General features: G+C 57.8%; 2 protein-coding genes across 2 annotated transcripts; both read right to left on the bottom strand.

Annotated features, from left to right (window-relative positions):
• Positions 1-4,564: 4,564 nt before the first annotated feature.
• On the bottom strand, positions 4,565-9,486 carry LOC127586949 (uncharacterized). The gene is made up of 3 exons (XM_052044989.1): positions 9,339-9,486; positions 8,920-9,084; positions 4,565-6,660 (listed from the first exon to the last, which is right to left on the bottom strand). The coding sequence occupies exons 2-3, from the start codon at positions 9,080-9,082 to the stop codon at positions 4,997-4,999; spliced, it is 1,827 nt and encodes a 608-aa protein (XP_051900949.1). The 5' UTR covers positions 9,083-9,084; positions 9,339-9,486; the 3' UTR covers positions 4,565-4,996.
• On the bottom strand, positions 9,355-12,632 carry LOC127586962 (ubiquinol-cytochrome-c reductase complex assembly factor 3). Its single transcript, XM_052045014.1, has 2 exons — positions 12,481-12,632; positions 9,355-9,701 (listed from the first exon to the last, which is right to left on the bottom strand). Exons 1-2 carry the CDS (start codon positions 12,592-12,594, stop codon positions 9,555-9,557), a joined length of 261 nt encoding a protein of 86 aa, XP_051900974.1. The 5' UTR covers positions 12,595-12,632; the 3' UTR covers positions 9,355-9,554.
• Between the last annotated feature and the right edge of the window lies 1 nt (position 12,633).

A 12,633-nucleotide genomic window follows, 5' to 3' on the forward strand; every position in this document is an offset into this window, starting at 1 on the left:
GTGGAGGGAGCTTCACTCTGTGTCTGACCCCGGGAGTGTGTGATGGGACGGTGTGGAGGGAGCTTCACTCTGTGTCTGACCCCGGGAGTGTGTGATGGGACGGTGTGGAGGGAACTTCACTCTGTATCTGACCCCGGGAGTGTGTGATGGGACGGTGTGGAGGGAGCTTCACTCTGTATCTGACCCCGGGAGTGTGTGATGGGACGGTGTGGAGGGAGCTTCACTCTGTGTCTGACCCCGGGAGTGTGTGATGGGACGGTGTGGAGGGAACTTCACTCTGTATCTGACCCCGGGAGTGTGTGATGGAACGGTGTGGAGGGAGCTTCATGCTGTTGGACAAACTTGGGTTGTTTTCTCTGGAGCGTCGGAGGTTGAGGGGAGACCTGATAGAGGTTTATAACATTATGAGAGGCACAGGTAGAGTAGACAGCCGGTATCTTTTTCCCAGAGTCAAAACGTTTAATGCCAGAGGGAATGCATTTCAGGTGAGGGGAAAAGTTCAAAGGAGATGTGTGGGGCAAGTTTCTTTACACAGCGAGCGGTGGGTGCCCGGAACGGGCTGCCAGGGGTGGTGGTGGAAGCAGATACGATAGAGGGGTTTAAGAGGCTGTGTCAGCGGCACGGTAGTGTAGCGGTCAGCGTAACGCTATTACAGCGCCAGCGACCTGGGTTCAATCCCTCCACTGTCTGTAAGGAGTTTGTACGTTCTCCCCGTGTCTGTGTGGGTTTCCTCCGGGTGCTCCGGTTTCCTCCCACATTCCAAAGACGTACGGGTTAGGAAGTTGTGGGCGTGCTATGTTGGTACCGGAAGAGTGGCGACACTTGCGGGCTGCCCCCAGAACACTCGATGCAAAAGATGCATTTCACTGTGTGTTTCAATGTACATGTGACTAATAAAGAAATATTTTAAAAAATATCAGAGGCGCACGAATGTGCAGGGAATGGAGGGATGTGCACATCGTGTAGGCAGAAGGGGTTGGTTAGGTATCATTAACTTAATTAGTTCAGCACAACATGGTGGGCTGAAGGGCCTGTTCCTGTGCTGTACTGTTGTGTGTTCAATGTGTGTCCTTTTTCAGTGTCGGTGTGACAGCAGACCCAGTGCCCAGCGAATGGACTTGGTGCCACAGAAGAGACAGAAGGTGTGGGGGCGATCCGGGGCCGAGAACCCCTGGGGCTCCTCGACAGGTGAGGACCCCCTTGCCAACACCCCGGACATGCTGTTCCTCCCCCTCCCCCTACTCCCAGCCCCTCTCTGTTAACAAAGCCTCTGCCTTCACCTCCCACAGATACACCCAACTGCCCCCGGGGCGCCAGTGGTGACCACGGGGCCCTACCGGTCCTGAGCTCAAACGACTGCGAGATCAATGCCCCGGTGTACGGGGCCAGGCTGCTGGCCGGCACGGAGCTGCTGGGTGTCCTTGACCAGGCTACGATGGAGTGAGGGGGGAGAGGGCACACACACTGGGAGAGACCCTGGACACAGAGCTCAGACACTGGGAGCGACCCTGGACAAGGAGCTCGGACACTGGGAGAACACCTGGAGGCATGGAGGGAGCTCAGACACTGGACACGGAGGGAGCTCGGACGCTGGGAGAGCACCCGAAGGCACTGAGCGAGCTTGGACACTGGGAGAGCACCCAGAGGCACAGAATGATCCTGGGCGCGGGGGGAGCTCGGGCGCTGGACACGGAGGGAGCTCGGGCGCTGAGCGTGGGGGGAGCTCGGATGCCGGACAATGGGCGCAGAGGGAGCTCGGACACTGAGTGAGGAGGGAGCTTGGACACTGGTCACTAGGTGCGGAGGGAGCTCGGACGCTGCCACTGACCCTGGGTGTACCATATGATGGGAAGAGACTCTGAACACCAGGTGAATTCATTCTCCAGTCACAGATCCTGGTGACAGAGGACAATTCTCCGCTGGACACACAGCAGTAGGACCGAGGGAGGAAATGGTTCCAGATGTAGGTCTCTAGGTTATTTGGACCAGAACAGCGGATAGGACAAGAGTTCAGCTCCAGGGACCCAAGCATGTTGTTGTTTCTGATCATGTAAAATATCTTCCGTACCATCAGAATCCTGGAAACACACACACACCCGTAATGATGCAAACATGTTCACACCAGTACTGCCACACCCCTATACTTGCACACACACTCACATTAATACCTGAACTCTCACCCACACCTGTACTGATACACGTGCACACTCCGTACAGTCCCAGCACACTTGCACCTTCTCACAGAGCCACCAGGTAGCAACAACAAGGACCATCCACCAGCTTGTCTCTGCCTGGGGGCAGGTGTTGAGGCTGATGTACTTTGAGCTGTGACAACCAGAGCTCAGGGTAGGAACCTGCCTTGTGTGTGTGTGTGTGTGTGTGTGTGTGTGTGTGTGTGTGTGTGTGTGTGTGTGTGTGTGTGTGTGTGTGTGTGTGTGTGTCACACACAGTGTGAGACAGAGACACTGCAGACTTGCAATAGAACCCATGTGGAACTTGTCTTTATTCCTAATTTGTTTCTTGAGAATAAAGTTAAAACTTGTTTAAAATGATAGAGTCAGAGTTGTACAACATGGAAACAGGCCCTTCAGCCCAACTCCTCCATGCTGACCAAGTTGCCTACCTGAGTCAGTCCCACTTACCTGCATTTGGTCCATATCCTTCTAAACCTTTCCTACCCATGGACCCGTCCAAGTGTTTTTTGAATGTTGCAGTTGTCCGCTCCTCTACCACTTCCTCTGGCAGCTTGTTGCATATCCCCACCACTCTCTGCATCAAAAAACTTGCCCCTCAGTTCCCTTTTAAATCTTGAGCAACACACAAGATATTGGAGGAACTCGGTGGGTCAGGCAGCATCTGTGGAGGGAAGTGGACAGTCGATACTGGTCTGCAGGCTCCAACACGCAGGATCGCAAGAGGCTGTAGAGGGTTGTAGACTCAGCCAGCTCCATCACGGGCACAACCCTCCCCACCATCGAGGACATCTTCAAGAGGTGGTGCCTCAAGAAGGCGGCAACCATCACTAAGGACCCTCACCACCCGGGACATGCCCTCTTCTTGTTACTATCATCGGGGAGGAGGTACAGGAGCCTGAAGACCCACACTCAACGATTCAGGAACAGCTTCTTCCCCTCCGCTGTCAGACTTCTGAACGGTCCATGAACCCATGAACACTACCTCGATATTCCTTTTTTTTTGCACAATTTATTTATTATTGTAATTTATGGTAATTTCATCTCTGTTTTGTACTGCTGCCACAAAACAACACATTTTGCGTCATCTAAGTCGGTGATAATAAACCTGATTCTCACCCCTCCACGGATGCTGCCCGACCCACTGAGTTCCTCCAGCATCTTGTGTGTTGCTCCAGATTCCAGCATCCGCAGTCTATGGTGACTCCCTTTTAAATCCTTCCCCTCTCACCGTAAACCTGCGCCCTCTAGTTTTAGACTCTTCGACCCTGGGATAAAGCCTGTGACCGTCCACCCTCATGACTTTTATCCCAGCCCTGCCTTTGATTCTCTCCCAGGGACTGGGTCCAGGACCCAGACCAGGGACGATACCGACCTAAGACCAGGCTGTACGCGAAAATCAGCCCTCCCCAGCAGCACTGTGGAAGCCTCTTCCCCACACGGACTGCAGCAGTTCAGGGGGGTGGCTCACTCCCTCCTTCTCACAGGGCAGTTAGGGACAGGCGATTAAATGCTGGTTTTGCCACTGACACTGAGATCCTGACAGTCAAACTCTAAGGAGGAGCCCTAATGAGGCAGGACTGTGGGGGGAGTATCGGGGGATAGAGACCTGGGACAGTGCTTGCTGAGGGGTGTGTTCCCCCCCCCCCCACCCTCCCAACAGGGAGCAGAACAATCGGGACTTAACTGGACATCAGTAAAACCAGCACTCACTCACTGACATTGACTGACACCCCCCCCCCACTGACTGACCCCTACCCCAGTCACACACCCCCGTCTCTTCCCCTGCCCCTCACTGACACCCCCACCCCAGTCTCTATCCCCACCCCCACCAATCACACACCCCCAACTGACCAACCCCACCCCAGTCACACCCCTCCCCCGTCTCTTCCCCTGCCCCTCACTGACACCCCCACCCCAGTCTCTATCCCCACCCCCACCCATCACACCCCCCCAACTGACCAACCCCACCCCAGTCACACCCCTCCCCCCCGTCTCTTCCCCTGCCCCTCACTGACACCCCCACCCCAGTCTCTATCTCCACCCCCACCCATCACACCCCTCCCCACCCCAGTCACACCCCTCCCCCACTCTTTCCCTACCCCTCTCTGAGACCCCTACCCCAGCCCCCTCAGTCAGTGCCCTCTGCCCACTCTCTCCAGCCTCGCCCACTCCCTGCCCCCACCAACCCACCCCATCCTCCCTCACTCACCCCCCCCCCAACACCAGGACACTGGCTCCCCACTCACCCCTGAAACCCCCCAACCCCTACCCACCGCTGCACCCCCCCGCAACAGAAAGCCATCTGCTCCTCCTCTTCCCCCCCCTCCCCACCCGAGTTCCCTCCATCGACAGCCCAGACGCCAGACACACTCAGTGACACAAACAGGATTTATTCAGGGAGGATGACAGGGTCCAGAGCAGGTTTCCACAAGAACGATCCCAGGGATGAAAGGGTTAACGTACGAGGGGCGTTTGATGTCAATGGAGTTCGGAAGGACGAGGGGGGATCTCGTTGAAACCTCCCGGATACTGAAAGGCCTGGACAGAGTGGACGTGGAAAGGATGTTTCCATCAGTGGGAGAGTCCGGGATCCGAGGGCACAGCCTCAGAATAAAGGGACGTCCCTTTAGAACTGAGATGAGGAGGAATTTCTTCAGCCAGAGGGCGGTGAATCTGTGGAATTCATTGCCACAGACGGCTGTGGAGGCCAAGTCATTGGGTGTGTTTAAGGCAGATTCTGGATTGGGAAGGGAGTTGAGGGTAACGGGGAGAAGATGGGAGAATGGGTTTGAAGAAAAAAATCAGCCATGATTGAATGGCAGAGCAGACTTGATGGGCTGAATGGTCTTACGGGAAGGGCCGTCTGCTTCACCTGGTTGGCCAAGGTCAGCCCCGCTGCCAGGGGTCATCACTGGGTCTGTGTTGATGTTGATGGACAGGAAGCCAGGGTCCGATTCCCCATCAGCCTCCAACCCCCTGGGAGTTACCGTCTGCCCCTCCTTGGTCACTGTGGTGGGTTTGAATAACTCTTGGAACAAGAGGTCGGTGAAGGATTTACCCCACGGTAGCGGGGTGTGCTCAGAGCAAGAGAGGGTCAGAACCCTGCCCCACAAGTCTCCAGCTCCCAGTCCACGTGTTCCTGGCTCAACCCAAACCCTTGGGGTGTCGCTGTGGGTTTTAGCCTGACTCTTCCCTCCAGGACCCTGGATCTCATGCGCCTGGCGGAAACAGTTGAGGATGGAGGTTGGGAGTAACTTGCTCCAGAATTCCAACAGCGGCTCTGTCCATGCCCTGCTCTCGGGAAGCCTTTTGGGATTTGCGGGGAATGCCTCGTCAAGAGCGATCTCAACGAATTCATCGGGTGGCTCCTGGTTCTGAAGAGGAGAGGACAGCCCCAGACTGCACCCAGGCAGGAACAGACTCGATCTGGCAGGGGGTTGCTGCTGGGGGCTCCAGCAGCTCCTTGGCGAAGGATCCTCGACCTGCGGCCTGCCGGGAAGACGGGGGGAGCTGGGGAAGTGGGAAGGGTCGAGGGGCCGGTCACCTCTGGCTACCGAGGGGCACAGCCTGTCCTGTTTGCCAGCTCCTGGATTGGCTCTGGGCCCTGAGGAAAGCCCTCGGATCGACCACCTACTGGGCTTGGCTGCGCGCAGCATTAGTGACGGCACGCCGTTCCAACAGGTGGGACCTTCCTGTCTTTCTTCTGGACACAGGGTCTGCTGGGACGATGGGGTCCGTCGGGCAGTTGGAACCTGTTCTCCATTGGCTGGAACCGACTGAGGAGGTATCACCGGGCCCACTGCCCCTTCCACAAGGGTGGCAGAGCTAGACCAGGAGCCAGGCACACCCAGAGTACCCAGACTAGAGTCCGACACGGGGCAGCCTTGGCGTGTCCTGTCCAGGGCATCCCACTCCAACAGACATCTCCTTCCTCCCGGAATGCAAGGCAGCTTCACCCCTGGATCTCCGGGCTGCCCAAGGTCAAAGACGGCGGGCTCCGATGGCGTGGCCGGGAATCGGGCACCTAGTGGGACAGGGAGGGGGGAAACAGCTGCCGATAGGGGCAAGTCAGCCAAGGGCAGGGGCAGTAAGTCCTTGGAGTCGCTTGCTGGGGGATTGAAGGCAGGAAGGGGGGTCCCCTTGGGGAGGGGGCAGCGGGGATGCCCGTCAGCTGTGGACACCTCGGCAGTCACAGGGGAGATCCAGACAGTTGGGGGCTGACCCCCAGACGTCTCCTTGCCCCCACCGGGCCGGAGGTGACCGCCTGAGGTTAGGGAACAGGGAACTGCCGGGTGTCCGACAGACGGCAGGGAAGTGGGGCAGAGTTTCCACGGCTGAGACCCCGCCAAGCCAAGCCCTCGCTGGTCGCACCTCTCCCTCCACCTCTTCCACCTGGCGGTGACGCACGGGAGAGCTCGTACGATGAGGAGAGAGCTCATGACGGAGACTACGACCAGCACCAGATCTGTCAGGGGGAGGGGGAAGGAGAACCATTTGAACAAGGAATTGGAAGCCATCCCTGACCCAATGCTCCTGGGGCTCACTGGTGAGGGGAGGGGCACCCACCCCCAGCAACCGCCAGCTCCAAGATCAAGGGGTCCTGAGGCCAACAGTCATTGGGGATGGGAAGCTCACCATAGGGCAGAATACAGGGACTGGGAGTAGAGGTATCGCCACTCTGGTCTGATGAGGAGGGATCGCCGCGCTGTGGGAGGGGCAGTGAGGAGGGGGCGCTGCGCTAAGGGAGGGGCAGTACTGAGGGAGTGTCACACTGTGGGAGGAGTGGTACTGTCGGGAGTCCTCCCGCTGTACGTCGGGGACCTGGGGTGGAGGGTGTTGCACCGGGCCGTGCCGTGCAACCGATTCTTGAGCCGGTTCACCGACACCCCGGCCGCCCGTCACTTCTGCGGCCGGGAGGAGACGGTGTACCACGCGTACGCGGAGTGCGAGAGGCTGCAGCCCCTCTTCAAGTATCTGCAGGGGGGCTGCTGCTGAAGTTCTGGTTGCACTTCAGCCTGGCGCTGTTGGTCTACGGGCACCCGGCGCGGCGCGGGGAGGGGAGCGCGGTGGATCTCCTGGTGGGTCTCCTGCTGGGCCTGGCCAAGCTGGCCATCCACGGGACGCGGTGTTGGGCGGCCGAGGGTACCGGCAGGTCGGCCTGCCTGCCCGTCTTCCGCGCTTACGTGCGCGTGCGGGTGCGTTTAGAGAGGGAGCACGCGGTTTCCGCGGGCACCCTAGCTGAGTTCCGCGCTCGGTGGGCCCCTCAGGGGATCGCGTGTGTGGTGGACAGTACGAGCGCGATTCTTATTTGAAGTGTCGCGTTGACGGGTGTAGCGTCGCGTGTGTGTTTCATTAGTATTAGTTGGCATTCTCTACCATAGTATGTCGTTGCGTAGTTTCTTCTTTTCTGTATTAGATGTAGTGTATTGACACTGGTTGTCTTTTGTAGTGCTTTTAGTGAATAAACGTTTAAGGAGCGGTACTGAGGGAGCATCGCAATGTGGGAGGGACAGTGAGGAAGGAGCGCCACACTGTGGGAGGGGTGGTGAGGAGGGAGTGCCGCGCTGTTCGGCGGGGGCAGCGTGTCTACCAGCAGGAGAGTCACAGACAATGGGACATGGTTAAAAGACGAGGGGCCGGTCATTCAAAATTGAGGTGTGTAGAAATGTCTTCAGTCTCTGGGGGGGGGGGGGGGGGGGCGGGGGGGGTGGTGAACCTCTGCAATTCTCATATCGGCGGTACTGAGGGAGCACTGCACTGTGGAAGGGGCAGTGCTGAGGGAGCCCCCCCCAGGGTGGTGGAGGCCGGATCATTCGAGGTGGGGATACATAAATGTGTGAAAGATGCAAAGGGACTTGCGAGTCCTAGTGCAGGATTCCCTGAAGGTTAACTTGCAGGTTGAGTCGGTAGTAAGGAAGGCAAATGCAATGTCAGCATTCATTTCAAGAGGACTGGAATATAAAAGCAAGGATGTAATGCTGAGGCTTTATAAGGCCACACTTGGAGTATTGTGAGCAGTTTTAGGCCCCATATCTAGGGAAGGATGTGCTGGCATTGGGAGGGTCCAGAGGAGGTTTACGAGAATGATCCCAGGAATGAAACGGTTAATGTATGAGGAGCGTTTGATGTCTCTGGGCCTGAAGTTCAGAAGGATGAGGGGAGGGGGGATCTCATTGAAACCTCCCGGATACTGAAAGGCCTGGACAGAGCGGATGTGGAGAGGATGTTTCCATCAGTGGGAGAGTCCGGGATCCGAGGGCACAGCCTCAGAATGAGGGGACGTCCCTTTAGAACTGAGGTGAGGAGGAATTTCTTCAGCCAGAGGGCGGTGAATCTGTGGAATTCGTTCCACAGACGGCTGTGGAGGCCAAGTCACTGGGTGTGTTTAAAGCGGAGGTTGATAGGTTCTCGATCAAAGGTTACCGGGAGGAGGCAGGGAAAAATACATCAGCCATGATCGAATGGCGGAGCAGACGATGGGCCGAATGGCCTAATTCTGCTCCTATGTTGTACGGAGGGGGTTGATGGTGATGGGGGACTGGGACAGAAGGAGTGGGACAGACTGGAGGGGCCGAGTGGCCTACCCCTGCTCAGGTTTCCCCGTGTGGTTGGGCACAGACTCCCTCCACCAGCAGAGCGGGCCACCGTCTGACGCCGTGCCGCTGGCCGACTCGGTAACGGGTGAGCGGGAACCGGAGCGAACGTACGGCCGGGCATTTCTTACCGTGAGGATGGGGCTTCCCCTCGTCCCTGGTCCCTGCAGCCTCCTCCACCAGCAACATCCTCCGGACCCTCGGGACCCCCAAAGGGTGGAGCCTCTCCATCACCCCCCCAGCTGCTGCTACCCAACGGTTGCCCGGAGACGCCACGGCGCCCCATTGTGACATCACTGGAGAACAAGGAGAGACGGGGTAGTTGGCAGTGGACAAGATGGGACATTGTTTCCCCAGACCGGGCAGGGGACCAGGCGTACTCCATCGAAGGTTGGGATCGAGGGCAGGCGGGGGGGAAGATAGGGGAGGCGGCGTTCAGATGGAATGGGGCTTGAGCCACTCAAACAGGACGGGGGTGGGGGGAGTGGTGGGGAAGGAGAGAGACAGACAGGAGCACAGGGTTCCACAGTACAGCGGAGATATCACAAACCGTTCACCAGCTTCAATCAAGTACAGAGAGAGGTTTAATATTCGCAGTTCATCTGGTCGGCCAACTGGAGGAATGGGTTCCCAGGAACAGCCAATAGGACGGTCAGCACAGATGAGTTGGGCCGAAGGGCCTGTTTCTGTGCTGTACGGCTCTATGGCTCTGCAGCGGTCCCGAGGGCAACCCTGGACCACCCGTCGTGCCTCTGGTTCCCCCAGGTCAGGGGTCTGACCGCAAGGCTTTCTTCCAGTCTGTCCCCGAAGCCACGTTCTTCTGCGTCTCCGCTGACTTCTTGATGGCCTCCATCACCAGGGCGTTCCTGTGCCTGCTCTCCTCCCACTGGGCTTGCTTCGATTCAGGAAGGTGCTGCGGTGAGAGGCAACGCACTGGGATTAATTTGCCACCGTCTTGCAGTGAGGCCAGTATTGCCCCCAGCGTCAGTAAAATTAAAGAACTGATGGTTGACTTCAGGGAGGGGAGGGAGGGAGAACGTGCGCTGGTCTACACTGAGGGATCGGCAGTAGGAAGGGTCAGCAGCTTTCAACCCCTGGGTGTTAACATATTGGACGACCTGTCCTGGGCCCAGCACGTAGACGCAATCACAAGGAACGCGCAGCAGAGTCTTTACTCTTTTAGAAGGTTAAGGAGGTTCGGCTTGTCACCGAACACTCCGACAAACTTCTACAGATGCGCTGTTGGAAGTGTCCTGACTGGTTGCATCATGGTCTGGGACGGCAATTCGAATGCACAGGAACGTAAGAAGCTGCAGAGAGCAGTGGACTCAGCCCAACACATCATGGGCACATCCCTCCCCACCATCGCGAGTATCTACAGGAGGCGCTGCCTCAAGAAGGCAACGTCCATCATCAAAGATCCCCACCATCCAGGCCGTGCCGTCTCCTTGCAGCTCCCATCGGGCAGGAGGTACAGAAGCCTGAAGTCCCCACACCACCAGGTTCAGGAACAGCGACTTCCCTTCAACCATTCGGTTCTTGAACCGACCGGCACAACCCTAATCACTGCCTCAGCACAGCAACACTGGGACCACTGCACTACAATGGACTTTGTTTTTTTTTGTACTAATTGTGTTCTTTCTTGTAAAAATTGTGTATAATTTATGTTTAATTTATGTTTTTCTTGTGAACATTGTGTCTCTGGTGCTCTGTGCCTGTGATACTGCTGCAAGGAAGTTTTTCACGGCCCCTGTGCACACACAGACTTGTGCATCTGACGGTAAACTCGACCGTGACTCTGGGTTTCAAGCTCCCCAACTTCTCCAATACTATTTTATGTTCTCATTCTCACTGCGCGCTCTGGTATCTCTGGGAGGACTTTAATGCCTTTTTTCCTCTCAGAAGATAGGCACATTGTCGCTACTTCATTCCAATACCACCTCTGCACTCCCCCTTATTTCTATCCACGTTTGTGCTAATGGGTTAGTCTTTCCTTACAGTTTACTGTCACATTCCACTTTGCCTTTTATTTAAACTAGTTCAGATTCATACAGCAGGGAAAGGCTCTTCAGCCCATCGTGTCTATGCTGACCACGAAGTACCCATCTACACTACAGCTTAATGATTTCTCTGGCAAATTTATAAGAGTCTTTCTTTGATATGATGCTATCTTTCATGTCCCTCGTCAGTCACAGATAAATCAATTTCCCTGCTGTAATTCATAAACCCTTGCTGCACTTCATCTATCAGCAGCATATCATTCCTCAGGTGGGGAGACCTGCACACAGTATTACCACGCAGGCACCAGGGCCCAATATAATTGCAATAAGTGCCAAAATGTCATTTCTTCTGATCCTTCTTTGTCCTTTTATTTTAATATCCTCCTAACTTTTCTGGGTTTTTTTCTTGGGGGGGGGATGTGGTGGGTTTAAAATGGGGAGGGGATTAGTTGCAATTGGGGACTGGGAAGGGGTTTGGAGTGAGAGGGTTGCTGTTGGGGTGTTGGTGGGTGCAGTGGGGATTTGGAATGGGGTTAGTTGCAAGGAGGGTGGGGGTTGGTTAGTGTGGGTGAGGGGTTAGATTTGGGTGGCTCGATGGGGTGGGTGTGGGTTGGACTGGGGGGGTTGTCGGGGTGGGTGTGGGTTGGATTGGGGGTTGGTTGGATTGGGGGGTTGTCGGGGTGGGTGGGGTTTGGGATAGGGGGTTGTCGGGGTGGGTAGGGGTTGGACAGGGGTTTGTTGGGGAGGGTGGGGGTTGGGATGGGGGGTTGTCGGAAAGGGTGGGGGTTGGATTGGGGGGGTTGGTTGGATTGGGGGTTGGGATGGGGGCTTGTCAGGGAGGGTGGGGGTTGGATTGGGGGGGTTGATTGGATTGGGGTTGTCGGGGAGGCTGGGGGTTGGGATGGGGGGTTGGGGAGGGTGGGGGTTGGGATGGGGGGTTGGGGAGGCTGGGGGTTGGGATTGGGGGGTTGTCACGGAGGGTGGGGTTTGGGATGGGGGTTGGGATGGGGGGTTCGGGGAAGGTGGGGGTTGGGATGGGGGGTTGTCAGGGAGGGTGGGGGTTGGGATGGGGGGTTGTCAGGGAGGGTGGGGGTTGGGATGGGGGGGTTCGGGGAGGGTGGGGGTTGGGATGGGGGTTCGGGGAGGGTGGGGGTTGGGATGGGGGGTTGGGGAGGCTGGGGGTTGGGATTGGGGGGTTGTCACGGAGGGTGGGGTTTGGGATGGGGGGGTTCGGGGAGGGTGGGGGTTGGGATGGGGGTTCGGGGAGGGTGGGGGGGATTGGGGGGTTGTCAGGGAGGGTGGGGGTTGGGATGGGGGGGTTTGGGGAGGGTGGGGGTTGGGATGGGGTTTGGGAGGGTGGGGGTTGGATGGGGGGTTCGGGGAGGGTGGGGGTTGGATGGGGGGTTGTCAGGGAGGGTGGGGGTCTTGATGTCGGGAAGTTGAAGTGTGGGTTCGATGGCAGGCGGGGTCACGTGACGTGCCCAGTTTTTTGGGGGGGGTCAGCTGGGGGGAGTTTCCGGTCGAGCGGCACTACATCTCCCAGAATGCCCCGGGTCCCGTTCGCCATCGCCTGAGGTGAGGAGCCGCCCCGCCCCCGGTCCCCCCCCCCCGTCCCCCGTCCCCCCCCCCCGTCCCCCGTCCCCCCCCCCCGTCCCCCGTCCCCCCCCCCCCGTCCCCCGTCCCCCCCCCTACCTTGGCGATGTCGTTCTTGCGCTGTTCGCTCGGGCCCATCGCCATCCAGCTCGCCCAGCCGGCGCCCAGCGCCAGCAGCGCCCCGCCGCCCAACACCAGGCTGCGGCCGCTCATCCCCGCCCGGCCCGGCCGCACTGCGCCTGCGCACAGGTC

Source organism: Pristis pectinata, chromosome 38 (genome assembly GCF_009764475.1).
Source record: "Pristis pectinata isolate sPriPec2 chromosome 38, sPriPec2.1.pri, whole genome shotgun sequence".
In the NCBI taxonomy this organism is placed as follows: domain Eukaryota; kingdom Metazoa; phylum Chordata; class Chondrichthyes; order Rhinopristiformes; family Pristidae; genus Pristis; species Pristis pectinata.

Bases quoted from the DNA above. Each gene is read 5' to 3' on its own strand.
- LOC127586949 (XM_052044989.1), bottom strand. From the start codon at position 9,082: ATGTCACAATGGGGCGCCGTGGCGTCTCCGGGCAACCGTTGGGTAGCA. The intron at 6,661-8,919 runs GTAAGAAATGCC...TCCCCCTGACAG, and splicing joins GGGGAAGCCCCATCCTCACG to ATCTGGTGCTGGTCGTAGTC.
- LOC127586962 (XM_052045014.1), bottom strand. From the start codon at position 12,594: ATGAGCGGCCGCAGCCTGGTGTTGGGCGGCGGGGCGCTGCTGGCGCTG. The intron at 9,702-12,480 runs GTAGGGGGGGGG...CTCTCACCGCAG, and splicing joins GCAAGAACGACATCGCCAAG to CACCTTCCTGAATCGAAGCA.